At 41.9% G+C, this 23990-nt stretch overlaps 2 protein-coding genes across 4 annotated transcripts in view; one reads left to right on the top strand and one right to left on the bottom strand.

Annotated features, from left to right (window-relative positions):
* LOC140915987 (coagulation factor XIII B chain) overlaps nucleotides 1-2111 on the top strand; it is a 46172-nt gene extending 44061 nt beyond the window's left edge. The window contains exon 12 of the mRNA XM_073356731.1: nucleotides 1965-2111. Coding sequence (XP_073212832.1) covers nucleotides 1965-1968 — 4 coding nt within the window. The 3' untranslated portion in view covers nucleotides 1969-2111. The remainder of the gene's footprint in view (nucleotides 1-1964) is intronic.
* On the bottom strand, nucleotides 1795-22816 carry CFHR2 (complement factor H related 2). Of its 3 annotated transcripts, none has more exons than XM_073356732.1 (7): nucleotides 22690-22816; nucleotides 21212-21373; nucleotides 14652-14804; nucleotides 12993-13169; nucleotides 12106-12294; nucleotides 9764-9946; nucleotides 1795-4833 (listed from the first exon to the last, which is right to left on the bottom strand). In XM_073356732.1, exons 1-7 carry the CDS (start codon nucleotides 22745-22747, stop codon nucleotides 4640-4642), a joined length of 1116 nt encoding a protein of 371 aa, XP_073212833.1. In that variant the 5' UTR covers nucleotides 22748-22816; the 3' UTR covers nucleotides 1795-4639. The 3 variants fall into 3 exon arrangements, with proteins under 3 accessions (XP_073212833.1, XP_073212835.1, XP_073212834.1); XM_073356734.1 differs by lacking the exon at nucleotides 22690-22816 and adding an exon at nucleotides 20927-21005 and having other exon boundaries at nucleotides 21212-21358; XM_073356733.1 differs by lacking the exon at nucleotides 14652-14804.
* Between the last annotated feature and the right edge of the window lie 1174 nt (nucleotides 22817-23990).

The raw sequence follows: 23990 nt of genomic DNA, 5'->3' as shown, positions 1-23990 counted from the left end.
AAGGTAGCCTTCCTGGTGGCGATCAGTGCGTCCAGTGAGGTGCGCCGCCTCCACATGCTGGATGTGAGACGGGCTCTGGCCTTTTACCTGGAGCAGACTAAGCTGTTCAGGAAGTCCTTGCAGCTGTTCATCGCCTCGGCCGAACGCATGAGAGGTCGGCCGATCTCCACTCAGCGGCTCTCCAATTGGATCACTTTGTGTATTTGTACCTGTTATGACCTGGCGGGAATTCCCCCGCTGCTGATTTGTGAGGGCACACTTGACTAGGGTGCAAACCTTGTCGGCTTCCTTTTTAGCCCATGTTCCCGTTCAGGACATTTGTAGGGCTGCCACATGGTCTTTGGTTCACACGTTCACCTAGAATTATGCGATTGTCTCCCAAACCAGGAAGGATTCTGGGTTCAGCAGGGCAGTACTGCGTCCCAAGAGTTGTGAACTCCTATCCACCTCCAACAGATATAGCTTGGAATCACCTACTCTGGAATGCACATGAGCAATCACTTGAAGAAGAAAAGACAGTTACCTTTTCCTTAACTGGTATTCTTTGAAATGTATTGTTCATGTCCATTCCATATCCTGCCCTCCTTCCCCTTTGTTGGAGTTGTCTGGCAAGAAGGAACTGAGGGTGCAGGGAGTGTGCAGCTTCCCTTATACCACGCCATAGAGGTGTCACTAGGGGCGCTCCGGGGAAAAACTTCCAGCTCCGGTGCATGTGGTGAGCACGCACACCTATTGTGGAATGGACATGAACAACACATCTTGAACACCAGTTACGGAAAAGGTAATGGTCTTCCCTTCCCTCCTACATGCCTGTGCGATGGTGTGTTCCAGGAAAACTCTGCTCAAGCATAGTTGGGAGTCAGTTGCATTTTCCCCAATTGAATGTAGTGCAGCAGCAAATTAATGATGCTTTTCTGTAGCAGTGTGGCTGCAGAGAGGAGGAGGCAGCTCCAATCCCAATTCAGTAGTTCCTGCTACCACATCCAACAACCCCCACCCCATAAAACAATCCAACACCACCTCTTGCTGCCAAAACCAGCTTCAATTTCTTACCATGACTCAAAGGATTGTGGAACTGGGACCATGACAAGATGTCCTGCATGGAGAAAATTTGAGAATGCCTGGTCTAAATAATGGATGCCTTCAAATGATTGTGTGTTTTTGCTAACCTATTTTTGGATAGCTTCCTGATTCTGATCCCTAGAGAGCCACTGATTCCGTGACCTTGGGCAAGTCAGTTGGTCATCTTTATGTATCAAGAATGGTCACTTCCTCAAAGACTCTGCACTGTGGAGACCTTCTGTCTAGCAGAGGACAGCTACAGGTTCTGGTGTCCACTTCCACTGGAGTGGGAATATCAGGGAGCAAAGTGAAGTGCCTTCTTGCCCCACAAACCTTCAATTTTTAGGACTGAATGCATTGCTTTGGCAGCAATGTCAGATTGGGCAGTGAGACTCCCAGTCTAGGACCCATACAATAAACTCCTTGTGTTGCGACAGGTTGTTGTAATACTAGACAAGTGGTCAGGTCAAGCAGAACCTTCATGAAAACTGCATGTGGCATCTGAGTTGAGCTATACTGCTGGTTATAGGTATTCCATATTAGGATTATTTCAGTGATGGATCTCAAATTACTGCTTCTCTCCCTGCCGCATTTTTCATGCACTATGGAGCATTATATATAACTGCCTCAGTTAGAATGGAAATAAAATGATCACATAGGATTTGCGGGAAAACCATTCCTAATAGAATACTAGATAAAGAATAAATAAAACAAAGTGTGATGTAGCATCATTTTATTTAAAGTTAGATACATAAGAACTGACATTCATGTCAGATGTCATTTTGGTGGACTTTTGCTTTGCCATTGTTGACACTATTCTCTCCACCTTCTACAGAACTGTGCTCAAAGATCTGTGAACTTCATATTGTAAAGAATAACAGCAGCTATGTTTGCTTTTATAGGTAAGACGTCAACAGCACTGATGCTTCAAGGGATGTGAGACAGGCCACATTTTATTTAGAAATCCAATAAAATGTTACTAAACTATTTTTAAAGACAAAGTGTTTGACCTTGTAGCCCACTTAAAACTTAAGAAACATGTATTTACACTGGATATTTTTTGGTTTTATGAACCTTAAATAAAAAGTCGTCATGCAAAAAGCTTTATTTTGTCTATTGATCTTCTTTTGGTAATTCAGACCATTTTCAGTTCCCTAGAACTGTCCTTAATATAATGCATAGACCATCTATGCATAGACTTTCTATGCAAGATTTCTCATAACATTTGAGCATTGGACTGTCCCCTAAACTGTTCATGGAGATCATGTAGCTGGGGTTTGAACCCAACACTTAAGATTTGGGGGAAATCTGAAGAAATTAGAATTTTTGCCACAAATCCATTAAATGTGTTAGAATAAAAATGTTTAAAAATACTTTATAGAAGCTCCCGTGGCCTTCCCTTTGTTATCTTATCCTCCCCCAAATCCTAGCTTTCTGCAATTGTTGCTGAGACTTTTCTGTAAGTGATCTCCTTAATAAGAACCGTCCAGTATTGCAGCACCACTTTTCTGAGTGCTGTATTTATAAAGGAAAGCATAGGTTATCAAAAGAGATTATGGCACCTCAAGTATGGAGTTGATGGGAAAAACAGTGAGCAATAGGTGGGTTCTATGAGAAAATTTCAACATTGTCAAAAACAGGTTTTCAGCCAAAAAATTCAGTTTTTCTAAAGAAAAATCCATTTTGGGGGAGAAGTATATATTTTTTATGAAAAAATTAATGTAAAAAAAAAAGCTGATAGACAATATGCCCTATTCTACTAACCTTTTTTCAGATGAGATCAAGGCATTGCTTTGTAAAGTGAGAAATGTTAATGAAGGAAATACAGCAGAGAGAGAAAATCATTTAATTGAATGCAATGTATTTGGAGTTGTCCTCAAACATATGTCATATTCCAGTCTTTCCTCCCCACCATATTGTATAGGTGGTTAACAGATATATAAAATGATTACTGTTCATTAATATAATAATGTAGGAAACAATAGTAGGACCTGAATAAAAGAGGTGACAGCCATTTCTAATAATTGAGTTTGTGATTTATCAAGCAGTGTACACTTCACAGTTGTGAATTTGCTGTACATCCTGTAACCATTTGTTTTCGGTAGAGATTAGCGTAAGCCTAAAACCTCAGATCTAAACTCCAGGGACATTCAGCTTTGGATCTGAAGGTTGAGATTCTCATCTATCATTTGAGCTGGGGCTTTAAGAACGTAAAATGTCATGAGAGTGACAACACAGCTTTAGTAATGTCTACAAGATGTGTCCTCTAGTTATTGTTCACTCTGTTAAAGCTCTATTCTTAGAGAGAAGAATCATTTTCCTGAGCCACTAGGTACCACAATATAGGTATGATGAGAGACAATTTTGGTCTATTTGTGCTTCTTGACTGGGAAGGCATAGGTAAGTGTGAATTCAGTGTATATTTGGCAGCTAGGATACTCTGACCATTTGAACAGCTGCTTAATGCATTCTCTCATGTAAGGTTTGTTTGCTTTCTTGCTTGCCAGGTTTGGTGTATGTAGCATATGAAGCCTGAAGTGGATGGGCCAGTGGCAGTATGAGTGGGTTTTATATAATTCTGGTGAAGTGAGAATCTGCCTCAAGCAACAGAAGTGGGTAATGTTTGATAAAATTGGGGAGGGGGTCCATTTCAGAATGGCCATCATTCCTCCTGAGGAATATGGGAGATCACTGTTGGAAACTAAGCAGGGTTCAGAAGATACCAGTGAATGTATGAGAGGACAGAAAGCATGTTCTTTAAAGGTGACCTGCAATTTAAAAAAAAATTAGGTTATGCCCCCTTTTGTTTCTTTATAAAGTAGCAAGAAGGCCTGAAAGGACTCTTCTTGTTTACAAAGTTTTTGAATAGCTTTTTTTTCTACTTTAGAAATACCAGGCATATGGACTTCCCTGGTTTAGCCGGAGGACCACTGCGAGGTCTCAGAGCATGTTTATTGTACACTCTAACATACTTAATTGTAGGGGCATGAGATCTTGGTAACTGAAATTAAACTGTAATTCTTTGTGTTTTGTTTTTAACTATCTGACTAAAAATCACATCCTGTCTTATTTGCTTAATTTTCACTCTTTATTCTTGTGATGTCACAATTACGCTCATTCTCCAGTCATCTTAGTCTTTCATTCTAAACTAGGTCTCAATTTCTAGTGCAATACGCTAGGATGGGGAGAAAAAAATCCCACCTTTTAGGCTGCCATTAGCCAACATAAAGAAGCAAGAAAGAGCACAAACCCCAATTTTCATTCTAAAAGGCCTCTGGAATTTTATATTCTTTTGTTTGATCTCTGTGAGGATTGCTTATGTCTTCTACCATCTTGGCTGATTATTTCTGGAGGCATTACTCCTAAAAAGGTGCACACCCAACAGTGTTGCTATAGCATTGGTTAACATGAATTAGTTGTTGCTATTATACAATTCCTGGAGCGACTGCTATCTGGTTGTAGTTCTAGTTTGAATGATAAAACCCTGGGGATCTGTTTCAGAGGGACCACTGATAAGCATAATAATAAAGAGTACTTGCCATTCACATGTGGTGAAGTCTCCTACATTCACCCATCTCTAAGTGCATTGGGGATAAGGTATTTGGCCCACATTGCACTGCACTCTATAATTATTTGAAGAGTTCGGCAATAAACTGGATCTACACTTAAACTCTACAAAATCTCCATGTGACACATAGAGTTTTTGAGCTGAAGCCCACTTCAGATCTATGTTGTGTGATCTCATATCTTCTTGTGTGATAACACATGGCTCTGTAACAACAACAGAAATATTATTAGAATGTTATAGAAATCCAAATGGAAAAATCCTATAGTGAAATTGAAGGAGATCTCATGATAAAATAATTAAGGGCCATTGTGCCCTCTGTGACTCTCATTGAAGCTCGTTGGCTTCAATATGTGATGTAAATGTGATTCCAAGTAGGGAACTTTAGTCCTAGGAGAAAGCAAACAGTTTTTTCCACTTTCTGAAAGTCACTTACTACAGATGATTAGTGTTACCTGAATCTGAATTTAATGGGTAATGTCACTGTTTTTAGACTATTTGCAAGAAGAGTGCAGCATTCCTTTTAGTGATGAAGCAGTAAGACAATAAAAGCATGAAACTAATGGAATGTTTTCTATCTACAATTAAGTGCCTTTGCCTAGCATAAAATAGAAATTAGGAACTATTCCAAATAAAATGTATTTGAAAAAAGTGAAAAGAAAAGGAGTACTTGTGGCACCTTAGAGACTAACCAATTTATTTGAGCATAAGCTTCCGTGAGCTACAGCTCACTTCATCGGATGCATACTGTGGAAAGTGTAGAAGATCTTTTATACACACAAAGCATGAAAAAATACCTCCCCCCACCCCAATTTCCTGCTGGCAATAGCTTATCTAAAGTGATCACTCTCCTTACAATGTGTGAGATAATCAAGTTGGGCCATTACCAGCACAAATACAGGTTTTCTCACCCTCTGCCCCCCACACAAACCCACTCTCCTGCTGGTAATAGCTTATCTAAAGTGACCACTCTCCTTACAATGTGTATGATAATCAAGGTGGGCCATTTCCAGCACAAATCCAGGGTTTAACAAGAATGTCGGGGGGGGGGGTGTTAGGAAAAAACAAGGGGAAATAGGTTACCTTGCATAATGACTTAGCCACTCCCAGTCTCTATTCAAGCCTAAGTTAATTGTATCCAATTTGCAAATGAATTCCAATTCAACAGTTTCTCGCTGGAGTCTGGATTTGAAGGTTTTTTTGTTGAAGAATTGCAACTTTCATGTCTGTAATCGTGTGACCAGAGAGATTGAAGTGTTCTCTGACTGGTTTATGAATGTTATAATTCTTGACATCTGATTTGTGTCCATTTATTCTTTTACGTAGAGACTGTCCAGTTTGATCAATGTACATGGCAGAGGGGCATGGCTGGCACATGATGGCATATATCACATTGGTGGATGTGCAGGTGAACGAGCCTCTGATAGTGTGGCTGATGTTATTAGGCCCTGTGATGGTGTCCCCTGAATAGACATGTGGGCACAGTTGGCAACGGGCTTTGTTGCAAGGATAGGTTCCTGGGTTAGTGGTTCTGTTGTGTGGTATGTGGTTGCTGGTGAGTATTTGCTTCAAGTTGGGGGGCTGTCTGTAGGCAAGGACTGGCCTGTCTCCCAAGATTTGTGAGAGTGTTGGGTCGTCCTTCAGGATAGGTTGTAGATCCTTAATAATGCGTTGGAGGGGTTTTAGTTGGGGGCTGAAGGCGACTGCTAGTGGCGTTCTGTTATTTTCTTTGTTAGGTCTGTCCTGTAGTAGGTGACTTCTGGGAACTCTTCTGGCTCTATCAATCTGTTTCTTCACTTCCGCAGGTGGGTATTGTAGTTGTAAGAATGCTTGATAGAGATCTTGTAGGTGTTTGTCTCTGTCTGAGGGGTTGGAGCAAATGCAGTTGTATCATAGAGCTTGGCTGTAGACAATGGATTGTGTGGTGTGGTCAGGGTGAAAGCTGGAGGCATGTAGGTAGGAATAGCGGTCAGTAGGTTTCCGGTATAGGGTGGTGTTTATGTGACCATCGTTTATTAGCACTGTAGTGTCCAGGAAGTGGATCTCTTGTGTGGACTGGACCAGGCTGAGGTTGATGGTGGGATGGAAATTATTGAAATCATGGTGGAATTCCTCAAGGGCTTCTTTTCTGTGGGTCCAGATGATTAAGATGTTATCAATATAGCGCAATTAGAGTAGGGGTGTTAGGGGACGAGAGCTGAGGAAGCGTTGTTCTAAGTCAGCCATAAAAATGTTGGCATACTGTGGGGCCATGCGGGTACCCATAGCAGTGCCGCTGATCTGAAGGTATACATTGTCCCCAAATGTAAAATAGTTATGGGTAAGGACAAAGTCACAAAGTTCAGCCACCAGGTTAGCCGTGACATTATCGGGGATAGTGTTCTTGACGGCTTGTAGTCCATCTTTGTGTGGAATGTTGGTGTAGAGGGCTTGTACATCCATGGTGGCTAGGATGGTGTTATCAGGAAGATCACCGATGGATTGTAGTTTCCTCAGGATGTCAGTGGTGTCTCAAAGGTAGCTGGGAGTGCTGGTAGCGTAGGGCCTGAGGAGGCAGTCTACATAGCCAGACAATCCTGCTGTCAGGGTGCCAATGCCTGAGATGATGGGGCGCCCAGGATTTCCAGGTTTATGGATCTTGGGTAGTAGATAGAATATCCCAGGTCAGGGTTCCAGGGGTGTGTCTGTGCGGATTTGATCTTGTGCTTTTTCAGGGAGTTTTTTGAGCAAATGCTGTAGTTTCTTTTGGTAACTCTCAGTGGGATCAGAGGGTAATGGCTTGTAGAAAGTGGTGTTGGAGAGCTGCCGAGCAGCCTCTTGTTCATATTCTGACCTATTCATGATGACAACAGCACCTCCTTTGTCAGCATTTTTTAATAATGATGTCAGAGTTGTTTCTGAGGCTGTGGCTGGCATTGTGTTCCGCACGGCTGAGGTTATGGGGCAAGTGATGCTGCTTTTCCACAATTTCAGCCCGGGCATGTCAGCGGAAGCACTCTATGTAGAAGTCCAGTCTGCTGCTTGGACCTTTTGGAGGAGTCCACCTAGAATCCTTCTTTTTGTAGTGTTGGTAGGGAGGTCTCTGTGGATTAGTATGTTGTTCAGAGGTATGTTGGAAATATTCCTTGAGTTGGAGACGTTGAAAATAGGGTTCTAGGTCACCACAGAACTGTATCATGTTCGTGGGGGTGGAGGGGCAGAAGGAGAGGCCCCGAGATAGGACAGCCGCTTCTTCTTGTTAAACCCTGGATTTGTGCTGGAAATGGCCCACCTTGATTATCATACACATTGTAAGGAGAGTGATCACTTTAGATAAGCTATTGCCAGCAGGAGAGTGGGGTGGGGGGAGGTATCTTTTCATACTTTGTGTGTATAAAAGATCTTCTACACTTTCCACAGTATGCATCCGATGAAGTGAGCTGTAGCTCACGAAAGCTTATGCTCAAATAAATTGGTTAGCCTCTAAGGTGCCACAAGTACTCCTTTTCTTTTTGCGAATACAGACTAACACGGCTGTTACTCTGAAACTTGAAAAAGTGTTAACTAAACCAAGCTCTGAGGTAGGTAGAGTTTATTCAGGAGCTGTTCAGTGTCCTGTGAGATGTCAAGCCCATTCAACTGGGTTGTGGGCAGGCAGCTACAAGTGCTCTTCCCAGGTAGTGAGTGATGCTGTGATGCCTAATTTGAGGTAATTTAGGTGGCCCCTCTGTTGGACAGAGTCATGTGGAATCCACAGGGAGACGGAGGTGGTGGTGACAGGGAGGGGCATACGAGGGATGGTTTTGGGAAAGGGGCAAAATGAGGGAAGCTGCCAGTTTTACAAAAATGCAGATAATCACAAAAAATGTTGTTTTTTTCTTTTTTCCTGTACATGGCAGCCTTGAGAAGTGATAGGGAATTACACTGCTCCAAGGTGACAGGGTTGCTATATTCTAGAGGTTCCTCTATATCCTCAACCACCCTTTTTCCTGTCCCTCTTCCCAGCTCCCACTGATCCACCCTTGCCTTCCTACCCCCGCTGTGCTAGACTTCCACGCCTGCACTCCAACCACCATCACTAATCCCTCTTTCAGTCCCCACTGGCCCCTGATTCCCATCAATACCCTTGTCCCTACTGGCTCCGGTAGCATGCCAGCTACCTTGGGTATCCCCAGGCCCTCTTACTTCTCAGATTTGTGGCAAGTAAGTTCTTTCTTCCCCATTCCTACTCCCACTATGAGGGGAAATCAACAATTTTTTCTCACTGGTGGGAAGTATCACACATGGAGCTGCTGAAAACTTTGTAGCTACAGTTTACTCCACCTGCAGCACTATGATTGTAATACACCACTGGCTATGGAGGCAGCATGTAAACAGAGCAATAGCCCATTCCTTCATGATATCCTGATCCTTATTAACTCTGCTGGTATGAATTTGGCTTCTTATAGGAACTTTTTCCCCCAACGTACTGTTCCGAGGACTAGTCTTTTTCATTTGGCATAACCTAAAGTGGTCATTTTGTAACTGGCTGCTTCTTGCTACATCTTCATTCCTTCCAGTTTGTCAATGTTCTAAACTCCTTTTTCCCACCCTTAGTTATGAGGGGATGGCACATTCTCACAAGTGTATTTAAAAATACATTTTTATTCTTTTAAGCTTGCTTCATCATCCTGCTAGAACCATCACATCAACTACCAGATAGTCAGATGGGAATGTTAGTCTGGTTAGAATGGCAGCAGGACTCCTTCATGCTGGATATTTGGCTATACAATGTTCTGGCTCTTTGCCGTAGGTAGGAGCAAATATGGTTTAATCCAATTAACTTCACTCTGTCCTTTCCTTTTTAGCTGATTTGTTAATCATAAAGCTAGTTTGAAAATTACCATTGAAACATTTTAAATGGAAAAGTGGGGAGATAAATTTGTAAACATTTTCATAGAAATATTTTCCCAGACTTTGACCAACTCTAGTTAACTATGCTGTTAAATCTACATGTCACTTAGTTTTTTTTAAAAAAAAGTCAATGCAATGACAGCTTTGAAAATAAATTTCAGCTTCATGAAAAAGAAATGACAAAATAGTAGCTAGGAGATCATGGTTTATAAAATTAAATTAGTTATAAATTAAAAACTTTTTACTCCTGAATATTTTTCTTACCTAAACAAACTGGTTCATTTGTCCAGATTCCATTGTAACAGTATGATTTCCTTTCTCCTTCTATTATATAATAATGCTGGCATCTGTATTCTACAGAAGAGCCAAATGCATACTCCTTTAGCGATAAAGTAGTTATGTCTCCGTTCTCAATAGTAGGTGGACGGCCACACTTTTCCCCAGTTCCTAAATGAAAATATCTGTAGTTATGATTTTGTACAGATACAAATGTTTTTGGCTTTGCTATTCTATATGTAGCATGCTGATGGCACCAGTACAGTAACTCCCCACTTAACATTGTAGTTATGTTCCTGAAAAATGCAACTTTAAGTGAAACTATGTTAAATGAATCCAATTTTCCCATAAGATTTAATGTAAATGCGGGTGAGGGTTAGGTTCCATGGGAATTGTTTTGGGGCAGACAAAAGGCATTATATACTGTACAGTACTGTGCTGTACTGTGGTTGGGAAGTGCCCCTGGCTTACCCCACACAGGCACAGCCCGCTGCAGGCAAGGACGCTAGGAAGCACCTTCGCAGGAGCAGTGGCAGCTTACCCAGAGAAGAACAGGCCCTGACTTTGCTGGGGGATGCTCCAGGCTCACCTCTTCCTGTCCCCGCTCCACTCCAGGCCTGCTCTTCCCACCCCATCTCCTCTCTGGAGTATGCTGCATCCCCGCTTCTCCCCTCTTCCCCCTCTGCCCTAAAAACCCCCAAACTCCTAAGCGCTGCCAAGCAACTGTTTGGTGACTCTTAGGACTTTCTGGGAGGGAGGAGGAGTGGAGATGCGGCCCTTCCCCGTTCCTCCCCCTCCCTCCCAGCACTTCCCCCACCGCCAAACAGCTGTTTGGCCGTGGGGGAAGTGCTGGGAAGGAGGTGGAGAAGAGGACCTTGTGCAATTCTCCTTTGTAAAGTTGCTGCTCTTCCACAAAATCTTGCATGCAGTGGACAGAGCAGGCAGCCAAACGACGTTATAAGGGAGCATTGCACAACTTTAAATGAGCATGTTCCCTAATTGAGCAGTGACCTAACTTTGAAACAACGGTAAGTGGAAGGACGTTAGGTGAGGAGTTACTGTATTCATCTGTCACAATGCTCTGAATTTTTTGGCTTTTCAGGCCTAATCCAGCTCTCACTGAAATCAATAGTTTAGTTATGGGGCAAGATCAAACTGGTATACATTTAAGCAAGGTCCTAAATGCTACTCTAACACACAGTTATACAACATCTATGGTCATAAGTTCCTTTATTTTGGAAATCATGGAATAAACTGCATTGAATTGGTCATTAATAAACATAATCTGCACTCTTAATCCTTTCAGTTTTGTGCACATAATCTACATGACTGGTTTAGTTCGCTGATCTAATTGATCCAGGATGATACCAGAAAATTCCTTCCTGCCTTGCAGTTACCTAAACTGCCAGTTTTACAAAAATGCATGTAACCACACAAAAAGTTTTTCTCCAGTATTTGGTGGCCTTGAGCAGGCATGAGAAGTGATTAAGGAATTACACTGTTCCAAGGTGCAAGGTTTGCTATATTCAGTCCTAGACAAGTAGTTCCCAGATCGCTTGGGCTATAATCCCATCTGAGCTCCTACAGGGCTTGGGTGAATCACATCTTTACACATGGAAACTTTGGATGAAACATCAGGATCTCACGGGAGGTCAAATGTTGCATTTGAGCTAAATTTCCATAGTAAACAAAGTATGTTGTTATGAGTCTGAACCCTGCTTGCCTGACACCGAACTTGTGTGAGGAATGGGACACCATGCACATGAGCCTGGCCTCTGGCAGGTAGCCTAAGATATTCAGGCTCTAGGATACTAAATCCCTGGCTATTTTCAAGTATGGCAAAACCCTCCCACCCTTCAAATGAAAGGATTGTCGGGAAAGTCCAGGTTGAAACTCCGCTTTAAGTAGGTTACTCCCTGGTAGAGAAGACCAAGGCATTTTCTATGGGTTTCAGACCTGGACTGTTGAATTAATGTTGAAACTCTCCCCCTACTTCTGTCTATTAAATAAAGCTTTTTGTCTCTGTAAAAGGAAACATATGTTTTTGAAAGAAGTGGGCTTTCTGCCCACGTTTACCTTTGTCAGTGTTTCACTGGACCAGCTTGGCTGGTGCCAGAGTTTTTAAAGCTATTTGCTTAATTAAATAGAAACATGAAAAGGGTGATTTTTTCAGGAAGTCCTGAATTACCAAGTCCCAAATAAATCTGAAAGGAAGACTGATTTGCTTAACTGTGCCCAGAACCAACATTAACCCACTACACGTATGCTCCCTTCCTTATTGCTCAAATGTATTTGAGGAAAAGAACTGATATAGAACTAAGTACATTTACCAGATATACAAGTTGGTAAATCCATGTGTCCATCTACACACTTGACGAAGTAGGGGATTTTAAGGTCAGAATGTTCACCACAAAGAAATTCCATTGTTTGGTCACTTTGAATCAATACTGTACGTCTTCGGCCATTGGACAGAAGCAATTTTTTTGTTTCCAGTTGTTGCCTTGTGATAATACATGGAGCTTTAAATAGAAAAGAGTTAGACTTTTTATCTACTTTTTGTGCGTTGCTATCTCCTCCCACGTTAACACAGTACTGCAGATTCCATACTACTAGAGACATCTTCCCTTTTTGTTTACCACACAGAGAATGAATGATGCTTAACAAAGAAAAAGTGGACTACTTTCAAAAGTTGTTAGATCAGGGAACTGTAAATCACAACTCCCATGTTCTAGTGCCACCTCGACTATTAATTTGCTGTGTGGTCTTGGCAAGTTCCTTAATTTCGTTGCCCCAGTTTCTCCATTCTTGTAATGGGGACAGTAACTTCCCATTGTTAAAGAATGTATGAAAGGTATTCTAATATAAAGTATTGTTAAGCAAAGCCAATAGGATACTGTTATCTACGCTTTCCATACCAGATAATCTGCCATTTACTATCTATCAATTAGATAGTCCTGTTCACTGATCAGTATTCAGCGCTATCTAAAATTAAATAGTGTATGATGCTTCAGCATGATCCTTTGATACCAGTGAAGTCAATGGGAATTTTGCCATTGCATTGTATGGGAGCAGGATCAGAAACTATGGGAGTGCTGGAAACATTAAGTAGCCACTCATAGAATAGTATCCATTATTAAATAATACTATGAGACAAGAGCGGGACATTATTCCCTACCTACTTTAGTCCAATGAATTAAGAACCAAAACATTATCCTACCCAAGCACTTTGGAGGAGGTGTCCATTTTTCTCCACTGCACGTTATCCTTTCAGGTCCCGCCAGAGTGTATCCTGGGTAGCATCTGTAGTGAACAACATCACCCTCCTGATATTCTGCTTTCTCCCCACTGACAATTTCTGCCAAATCGATGTCAGGTGGATGTGGACACACTTGAACTGCAACACACACATGTGTTAATCTATTACTGATGGGGGTCGAGGGGGAACCAAATTGAAGCAACAGTGTTGCATCAATTTTATGTGGTAAGTTCTTTGGGGTAAAAATTATTTCTTATGTTAAATGCTGTAGAATCACAATGAGGCTCTGATCTTGGCTGGGGTCTTTGTGGCTAGAACAAAACAAATAATAATTAATGGGGGATATTTCCATCATCAAAATTGATGAAAATAAAAGTCTGATGTGAGAACTTCATGAATGTTCGATCGGACTTGCGGAAACACTGCTCCTCTCATTTTCTGTGTTAGAACATTATTTTCGATGACGTACATCCATAGGAAGAAGCTCCAGTTAATTGACATAAGAAAAGAAGTAATATTGTTTGTTTGTAATTAATATCTTGATCTTAAAGTTGATACATCATTAAGTGATGAGAATAGGTGGAAGGGGATCTAAATACAAGTTTAAGCTAGGCTATGGTGATCTAATTTACACCACTGTACAACATTATCTTTGAATATGGGTCATATTCCTTATAAGCTTTCCACATCACCACATTTTCTTATATTTCTAAGGCCCGGATCTGGCACCATTACAGTCAGTGAGAGCTTTGACACTGACTTCATTGAGTACAGGATCAAGCTCTGAATGAATAGCAGATATATTTTACGGTATGAAGAATGCCTTCCTGCCTCTCTGTTTGGGATAATTGCTTAGAAAGGCAAGTCCTCCTCAGCACTCATGTTGATCCAGAACACCATTCTAGCCCTTTCCTTGGAGGAGGCAGAATAGCATTCCGGTATTTCTGATAATTGTAAAGTAAACCAATGATTATTCATGCTAAAATATCGGAATTTTCATTAGTGCGCTTTTTCAAAAATCCTGTATCACAACCCTACTAATTCCAGCTTTTTGCCAGCATCAGTTTATCAAAAAGACAAATGATAAATTGTCTACTTCATAAATATGTAATGCTGTCAGAAAAAGGGTGTCAAAGAGTGCGAAGGCCTGGCTTGTCCATACGTGAAGAAGTGGCTTGCAAAGCATCAATCTGCGGAAGACACAAAATCACTGAAAAAGATACCTGAAGAGGCAGCACAAGCAGCAAACTGATATCGTATTTGGGTAGACAATGAAGAATATGGTGTGCGTACATATAGCATCTTTCAGGTGTGCAATAAAAACGTACATTACTATTATAAGAGATTCTTGCTGTTGAAATTGTGTGTTCTGGCACTTCTTTTTTTTAGGATTCAAACTGTGGTTCTTCTTCATTTTAGGTACTGTGAGAAATTTTACCTGGTTTTGTATTACCAAACTTGAGAGTTTGGTATCTGTTTTAAGAACACATTACACTCCACATTATTTATACAACTGATTGATTGAAAAACCATCAAGTGTTTTAATAATCAAATAAACACAATGTGTCTGAGGGGAAAAAAGAACTAGCAGAAGTTAATCTTAAATGAAAGCTTTCTTACCAGTACATGTAGGTACTGGAGACCAGCCTTCAGAGGTACAGGTAGTTTCATTAATTCCATTTTCAGATTTATATCCATGATTACATTGAAAGGTTGTTTTTTCTTCAACTTTGTCCACTATTTTCCCATTTTCTATCCTTCCGCATTGTATTGCTGAACAACAACAGAGCAACATAACCAAAAAGACTATTGCAGATAATATACAGGAATTCATGGTGTACTGTATACAACATATTGTACTACCATAATAGTTAGCAATGCATTATTAGTAGAGCTAGTCAGTTTAGAAAAATAAATTTTTGACCTTTGTTTTCTCAAAAAGCACAAAATATTTTGTGAAAAAACTTGATTTTTATGACAAGTTTATTTGAAAATTTTTGAAATGTCAATGAAATTTTTTTTTGAAAACTTTAAGCATTTTTTGAACAGGGTAAAATTGTTTTTAAAGCACCTGGACTTTCTACAGTGACTTACGCACTCAGGACCCAGAGTCCCATTGGCTTTCAGTGGTAGTTAGGAGCCGAGGTGTCGAAGTCACTTTGAAATTGGGACTTAGGCTTTAACTCACATAGGTGTTTCTGAAAACATTACCCCAGATTCTCTAGATCTAATTAAGTCACTGACACAAACTCAAAGTTAATTATAGCTCATATGAAAGTACTGGAAACATGAGCAGACAAAAACTCTGTTGACACTTAAAATACACCTATTCTCAGGGTCCTTGATTAAAACATGGTCGTTCTCTAAACTGAGTACGAACATGGTTGCAATATACAGCATAAACTGGACATTATCTGTGTTTTGTAACTTTGGCTTGACTAAGTGAAGGCAAATTGAAAATTCTCACTAATGAGCAAATTCCTTTTTAAAACAGGAAGAGAATCCAAATGTAACTACCAAGTACATTAAATTATTAGAGTTTATGCAATGCTCCTGGAGACTATCTTTCTATATGTTTGTACAGTGCCTAGCATAACAAGCTCTGAACCTGAGTGGGGCTATTACAATACAAATAATAAACAATAATACTGATAAAGTGCAGAGAAGGAGCTCTCTTCTCTAAAATAGTTGCTTGATTTACTCAAGTTTTTTGAAGGATTAGGATTGAATCTGTTCAATAATGCTAGACGAGGTAATGCTGCACATTACCTGTAGTACTTAAAGGCAAACACAATGACAATAGTGCTCTGAAGTATGTTGTTTTTTCATTTAAAATCTATGGTTAAGATTTTTCAAATCTAGACAGGATTTTAGCCATAGAAACGTCCCATAAATTAATGGGAATGATGTAGCTAAATCCCCTCACTGGCTTTGAAAAATTTCATTCCATATTTTGTTTTGTTTAATCCCTTCTACAGTATCTTGCTGCCAACCTACTCACCAAAATATAGGTGCTACATTAGTTTTATTTTTATAATAGCACTATTTTGTCTAATTTTGAACATGTTTTTGGCTAATTTTTGTGCAGTCCTAATTTTTCTTTTAGACTGTGTTTGTGATATTATCAGTGTACACATATATTGCATTATCCCTAAAAGGTGACAAAACTAGTTAAGAAACTGTATGGCATAACAGTGTAAATGTAATGGAAAGTCGTACAAAGTGAAGTGTAATGATATTCAAAGAATCATATATGTACTGAGTGTGTATAATTTTCTGCTATCGTTACTGTATCAGTTTTGGTCACTCTGGAGCAGGTGTTGTGACAATTTGGAGAAGTGGGATGGATAATTTGAGTTCTGGTTGACGCTATGAAATTGTTATGAAGTTGCTGTATCAGAGAATGCTTCCATATGGATGTGGAATCCACCATTTGCTGACAAGGCTGTAAGCCGGGGCCGGCAAACTTTTTGGCCAGAGGGCCACATCTGGGTGAGGAAATTGCATGCAGGGCCAAGAATGTAGGGCAGGAGGATGGGGTGCGGGAGGGAGCATGGGGTGTCAGAGGGGGTGTGGTGTGCAGGAAGAGGCTCAGGACAAAGGGTTGGGGTAGAGAAGGGGTGCAAGGTGTACGAGGTGGCTCAGGGCAGGGGTGCAGGGAGGAGTGCGGGTGGGGGCCTCAGGGCAGGGGGTTGGGGTCCAGGAAGGGTTCTGGGTGCGGCCTCCTGCCCAGCGCTGCTTACCTTGAGCAGCTCTGGGGTGGCATCAGCGTGCACTGGGGCCAGGGCAGGCTCCCTGCCTGCCCTGGCCCCGCACCGCTCCCAGAAGGGGCGGGCACCACATCCCCGCAGGCTTTGGGGGAGGGGGGTGCAGAGGACTCCGTGCACTGCCCTCGCCTGTGAGTACCTTCCCCGAAGCTCCCATTGGCTGCTGTCCCCCGTTACCAGCCAGTTATTCAAAAAGCAGCTTCCAGGGTGTATCATAGGGCCATTACAGATTCAGCCCAATCTTCTCTACATCTACAATTATAATTGATGTTAATGATGACCCTGAGGCCCTGCAAGATCTTGAAGTGCCTTCTGAATCATCAAAAATTAAATTATGTTCAGTATAGTTTTAGTATTAAGTGTATTTTTAGTGATCATAGAATCATAGAATATCAGAGTTGGAAGGGACCCCAGAAGGTCATCTAGTCCAACCCCCTGCTTGAAGCAGGACCAATTCCCAGTTAAATCATCCCAGCCAGGGCTTTGTCAAGCCTGACCTTAAAAACCTCTAAGGAAGGAGATTCTACCACCTCCCTAGGTAACGCATTCCAGTGTTTCACCACCCTCTTAGTGAAAAAGTTTTTCCTAATATCCAATCTAAACCTCCCCCACTGCAACTTGAGACCATTACTCCTCGTTCTGTCATCTGCTACCATTGAGAACAGTCTAGAGCCATCCTCTTTGGAACCCCCTTTCAGATAGTTGAAAGCAGCTATCAAATCCCCCCTCATTCTTTCTCTTCTGCAGGCTAAACAATCCCAGCTCCCTCAGCCTCTCCTCATAAGTCATGTGTTCTAGACCCCTAATCATTTTTGTTGCCCTTCGCTGGACTCTCTCCAATTTATCCACATCCTTCTTGAAGTGTGGGGCCCAAAACTGGACACTGTACTCCAGATGAGGCCTCACCAATGTCGAATAGAGGGGAACGATCACGTCCCTCGATCTGCTCGCTATGCCCCTACTTATACATCCCAAAATGCCATTGGCCTTCTTGGCAACAAGGGCACACTGCTGACTCATATCCAGCTTCTCATCCACTGTCACCCCTAGGTCCTTTTCCGCAGAACTGCTGCCTAGCCATTCGGTCCCTAGTCTGTAGCGGTGCATTGGATTCTTCCATCCTAAGTGCAGGACCCTGCACTTATCCTTATTGAACCTCATCAGATTTCTTTTGGCCCAATCCTCCAATTTGTCTAGGTCCTTCTGTATCCTATCCCTCCCCTCCAGCGTATCTACCACTCCTCCCAGTTTAGTATCATCCGCAAATTTGCTGAGAGTGCAATCCACACCATCCTCCAGATCATTTATGAAGATATTGAACAAAACCGGCCCCAGGACCGACCCTTGGGGCACTCCACTTGATACCGGCTGCCAACTAGACATGGAGCCATTGATCACTACCCCTTGAGCCCGACAATCTAGCCAGCTTTCTACCCACCTTATAGTGCATTCATCCAGCCCATACTTCCTTAACTTGCTGACAAGAATACTGTGGGAGACCGTGTCAAAAGCTTTGCTAAAGTCAAGAAACAATACATCCACTGCTTTCCCTTCATCCACAGAACCAGTAATCTCATCATAAAAGGCGATTAGATTAGTCAGGCATGACCTTCCCTTGGTGAATCCATGCTGGCTGTTCCTGATCACTTTCCTCTCCTTTAAGTGCTTCAGAATTGATTCCTTGAGGACCTGCTCCATGATTTTTCCAGGGACTGAGGTGAGGCTGACTGGCCTGTAGTTCCCAGGATCATCCTCCTTCCCTTTTTTAAAGATTGGCACTACATTAGCCTTTTTCCAGTCATCCGGGACTTCCCCGGTTCGCCACGAGTTTTCAAAGATAATGGCCAATGGCTCTGCAATCACAGCCGCCAATTCCTTCAGCACTCTCGGATGCAACTCGTCCGGCCCCATGGACTTGTGCACGTCCAGCTTTTCTAAATAGTCCCTAACCACCTCTATCTCCACAGAGGGCTGGCCATCTCTTCCCCATTTTGTGATGCCCAGCGCAGCAGTCTGGGAGCTGACCTTGTTAGTGAAAACAGAGGCAAAAAAAGCATTGAGTACATTAGCTTTTTCCACATCCTCTGTCACTAGGTTGCCTCCCTCATTCAGTAAGGGGCCCACACTTTCCTTGGCTTTCTTCTTGTTGCCAACATACCTGAAGAAACCCTTCTTGTTACTCTTAACATCTCTGGCTAGCTGCAGCTCCAGGTGCGATTTGGCCCTCCTGATATCATTCCTACATGCCCGAGCAATATTTTTATACTCTTCCCTGGTCATATGTCCAACCTTCCACTTCTTGTGAGCTTCTTTTTTATGTTTAAGATCCGCTAGGATTTCACCATTAAGCCAAGCTGGTCGCCTGCCATATTTACTATTCTTTCGACTCATTGGAATGGCTTGTCCCTGTAACCTCAACAGGGATTCCTTGAAATACAGCCAGCTCTCCTGGACTCCTTTCCCCTTCAAGTTAGTCCGCCAGGGGATCCTGGCCATCCGTTCCCTGAGGGAGTCGAAGTCTGCTTTCCTGAAGTCCAGGGTCCGTATCCTGCTGCTTACCTTTCTTCCCTGCGTCAGGATCCTGAACTCAACCAACTCATGGTCACTGCCTCCTAGATTCCCATCCACTTTTGCTTCCCCCACTAATTCTACCCGGTTTGTGAGCAGCAGGTCAAGAAAAGCGCCCCCCCAGTTGGCTCCTCTAGCACTTGCGCCAGGAAATTGTCCCCTACACTTTCCAAAATCTTCCTGGATTGTCTATGCACCGCTGTATTGCTCTCCCAGCAGATATCAGGAAAATTAAAGTCACCCATGAGAATCAGGGCATGCGATCTAGTAGCTTCCGTGAGCTGCCGGAAGAAAGCCTCATCTACCTCATCCCCCTGGTCCGGTGGTCTATAGCAGACTCCCACCACTACATCACTCTTGTTGCACACACTTCTAAACTTAATCCAGAGACACTCAGGTTTTTCTACAGTTTCGTACCGGAGCTCTGAGCAGTCATACTGCTCCCTTACATACAGTGCTACTCCCCCACCTTTTCTGCCCTGCCTGTCCTTCCTGAACAGTTTATAACCATCCATGACAGTACTCCAGTCATGTGAGTTATCCCACCAAGTCTCTGTTATTCCGATCACATCATAGTTCCTTGACATCACCAGGACCTCCAGTTCTCCCTGCTTGTTTCCAAGGCTTTGTGCATTCGTATATAAGCACTTGAGATAACCTGTTGATCGCCCCTCATTCCCAGTATGAGGCAGGAGCCCTCCCCTCACAGACATTCCTGCCTGTGCTTCCTCCCGGTATCCCGCTTTCCCACTTACCTCAGGGCTTTGGTCTCCTTCCCCCGGTGAACCTAGTTTAAAGCCCTCCTCACTAGGTTAGCCAGCCTGCTGGCAAAGATGCTCTTCCCTCTCTTCGTAAGATGGAGCCCGTCTCTGCCCAGCACTCCTCCTTCATGGAACACCATCCCATGGTCAAAGAATCCAAAGCCTTCTCTCCGACACCACCTGCATAGCCATTCGTTGACTTCCACGATTCGACGGTCCCTACCCAGGCCTTTTCCTTCCACAGGGAGGATGGACGAGAACACCACTTGCACCTCCAACTCCTTTATCCTTCTTCCCAGAGCCACGTAGTCCGCAGTGATTCGCTCAAGGTCATTCTTGGCAGTATCATTGGTGCCCACGTGGAGAAGCAGGAAGGGATAGCGATCCGAGGGCTTGATGAGTCTTGGCAGTCTCTCCGTCACATCGCAAATCTGATCTGAGTGTAGGCCATGCGCTGCCCATAGTGATATATAGTGTCGTAAGATAACCTACTGTATAGAAAACATTACACCTAAATGTGTACACCTAAGTGCTTCAAGAAGCCAAGCTCTCTGCAGTGCTGTACTACTACGACTATACTTTATCCATTTTATTGTATTCTAATTCTTTTAAAATTTGGTATTCCATGGGTAACTATAGCTCTTAGTTAACTGGAATTTTTGATTAACTTGCACCCCCCATTCTCCCAACATGCCAGATAACAAAACTTTTACTTTTTACATATATTGTTCTTCGTTTTTGTGATGCAGCTCATTTGGTGGGGGAGCTGTGGAAAACAGTAAGAGAGTTTGCCCTCTACCTTCATCTCTGTAATTACAGCTGATCCGTGTTGCAGAGTTGCTTCCTGGGAACTTGGCATTGGTGTTTTGCTGAGAATTCTGAAAAAGGGGGTTGACTGAGGTGAGTGCCCTTTGTGACTGTTCTGTTCCAAGACTGGTGTATATAATGAAAGTAAATCAGCAGTATACTTACCCATTGTACATGGGCTGTATTTCAGTACATCTCGAGTACTATTAAAAACTGCAATGTATCTCTCTTTGAAGGACAATATAGAAGAAGTTAACCTTATTTAAAGCTCACTTACGAATGCATCTGGGTACAGGAGACCATCCTGAAGAAGTACACTCAATTCTGTTGTTGTCATTTTCTGCTATATACCCGGCATTACATTCAAATGTTCTTTTTCTTCTGTGGAAGAAGGAACCTGGCTTTACCCTCCCATTTTCTATGTTACCACATGAAACAGCTGAAAGCAAAGCAAATGCATAAACTCAGACATTCTGTATGTACTCTGAAATCTCTGGTTGAATATTCTGCTGATATTTTCTAACACAGCATAATACATTTAAAGAGAATGAAAAAGGAGTTAAACTTGGTTGGAACCATTTGGAAAAGCTGAGGAACATCTTCTGGGTGAAACAAAATGAAAACTCTCCTAGTAAAGGTTTAAAATGAAAACACTGCCATGGGTAACTAGCAGTGGAATTACTAGTGAAAGTTAATTAAGACACACAAATAGGCAAAGCAGTTTATATAACATGACTTTTTTTAAATTGAGCTCTCACCATTGCTAATGAATCTTGCTTGCTGCCACGATTTCCCCAAAATGCACTAATGCAAATATGGTTAGGCAGCCTGAACATATGGAGAAGCACACACGGTTGTGGTAGCGGAGAAGTTGCTGTGTGAACGCTAGAGCTAAGGCAAAGAATGGATTTTTCATCTTGGTGACAAAAAATGTGTTGGATTGAGCTAAAAATGTCCCGTCCCCCCCCAAAATTTGCAGCCAATAAAAATACCCCCAAAATTGTTTTGGGTTGAACAAAATGTTTCATTTAAATTCTGAGCATAGTGGAACACTTTTTTTTATTTTTTAAAATAAAATGTAAGAATTTTGAAACAAGGCCTTCTTTTTTTTAGAATCAAAAATTGTAACCCAAAAAAAGTCCCAAGAAATTATTTAATTTTTTTGAGACTTTTTAAAGGTTTTTTATTTATTTATTTTTTTACTGAAACAATTTGGCAAAATCAACACAAATTTGTGAAATGTTGCAGAGTTGCTGAATCTGCATTTTTCACTGAAAGCAGTTTTGGTTGAATGATTTCACCCAGCTCTGAAGACTAGAACTCAACCTGTGGTTGGTGGAAGTGGGTGAGATGAGCATGTCAAGACTATATCACCAATAACTTAGTGATGCTTAATCTCTGTGAAATATTATGGAAAAGGGACAGCAATGATGCAAAGAATTGTGCATTTCTGGCGTATTCAGCTGGTATAAACTAGCTAACAGCTAAATTTGGAGAGGAAGAATTTTCTGTATAGCTGTTACACAGACAAAGTGACAGTTACTCCATTAGCATCTTCAAAACAGGCTCTGCCCTTGAAGCAGCATCACTGCTTTACCTTGTCCCTCAGTCGTACTACCAAGTCACCATCCACTTTTCCTACCCCAATAGGCCTAGGTGGTGGTATGTGCTAAAAATCTTTTCCTTCTAGTTATCTCTGTACCTTTACGTGATCTTTTGATGAGTCTATATTTTGTTCATATCTTAACATCTTACCTAATGCAGTGGAGCACGCCCATAATACCAGAATGGCAATATATCCAAGTTGGGTCATCTCTGTGCCTCAAAAGCTTGGCCCGCAATTTTAAAGTGCTGGTGTAGTGTAGTGCTGTGTCCTGGACTCTGTCCTTACCAGTGTCTTTTAAAAGCTGACCTATTGTTTATAATCCCTTCACTGCTGGGCCCCACACTCTGTCAATATTGCATCACAAATGTATGCAAATTTTAATTTAAAAGCAGTCTTAGTTGTTCAAAAAGATCAATTTCTTCCGGTAATTCCCCTCCCACGTTTCCTTGAGCAAGTGAGCCAACTGACTCCCATCCAGCTGTATGGGCTCCAGGTCAGTAAGGTGCTTAGGAGCTAGGACAGGTTTTAAATCTAAGTATTATGGTATCTGAACAAGACTGATCTCAGCTAGGGTGAATACAGTGATAGATCCCACTGTCCCGATCTAATGCCTGTTGAAGTCAATGGCAGATTTCCTGTTGATTTTAATGAGTTTTGGATCATGCCAACTAAGTGGAGAGAAATTCAGTGTAATGCAAAAGAAGCACTTACAATAATTTGGACTGTATTCTTCATAAAGCTCAAATAAATTCTCTCTCTCTACCTTGATATTTAAGGTGAGGTGGTGGAGGAGATTAATACTCAGTCTCCAAAAGCATTTGTTGAGAGCAATATCCAGAGCCAAGTGCAACAGTACATTAGCCTTCAAAAGTCCTTAGTTTACTTTGTGGAGCACTGAAATGATATTGCTCAGCTTTAGTGTCATTCATGCATCCTAGATTTTCTGTGCTGTGCACTAAAAATGATTAAAATATTAAATTGGCTCTAACTATATATAGTGAAACCTGTACTTATTAGGCAATCTCCTGTCTTAAGACCATCCTGAAGTATCTCCAGACATGAAGAGTGCAATCATCTTGTACCTTCATTAGGAGGTCACCCCCTGTTGAGCAACTAATTTTTTGTCAGTTACTTGAACAGGTTTTTAAAACAGGCTACACTGCAATTTGATACTGAGATCATAGGTTGGGACTTTCATCTTTTACACAACCAAAAACAGCATGAAGAAACCACGCAAGCACAGCGGGATCCCAAATAGCCATGTTTATGAAAAATATTAAAAGCATACAGGGCCTACCTACAAAGATACTGATGTTCTGATTGAATTTTGATAGCTTCAAAAAGATAACACAGTTAAGCACCACTAGAGAGCTCACAAAGTATTCAAATGGATACTACCCTATACACTAGCAGGAGCCTGGGTTCAGTCCAGGCTGGAGGCTCACCTTCC

Source organism: Lepidochelys kempii, chromosome 8 (assembly GCF_965140285.1).
Source record: "Lepidochelys kempii isolate rLepKem1 chromosome 8, rLepKem1.hap1, whole genome shotgun sequence".
In the NCBI taxonomy this organism is placed as follows: domain Eukaryota; kingdom Metazoa; phylum Chordata; order Testudines; family Cheloniidae; genus Lepidochelys; species Lepidochelys kempii.
This window is presented reverse-complemented; position numbering and strand designations above follow the sequence as displayed.

Coding starts and splice junctions, on each gene's coding strand:
- CFHR2 (XM_073356732.1), bottom strand. CDS start 22,747: ATGACCCAACTTGGATATATTGCCATTCTGGTATTATGGGCGTGCTCC. Junction 13,170..14,651: donor TCCAGTACCTACATGTACTG/GTAAGAAAGCTT, acceptor TGTGTGTTGCAG/TTCAAGTGTGTCCACATCCA. Junction 4,834..9,763: donor AAATGAACCAGTTTGTTTAG/GTAAGAAAAATA, acceptor TTGTTGTTACAG/AGCCATGTGTTATCACACAA.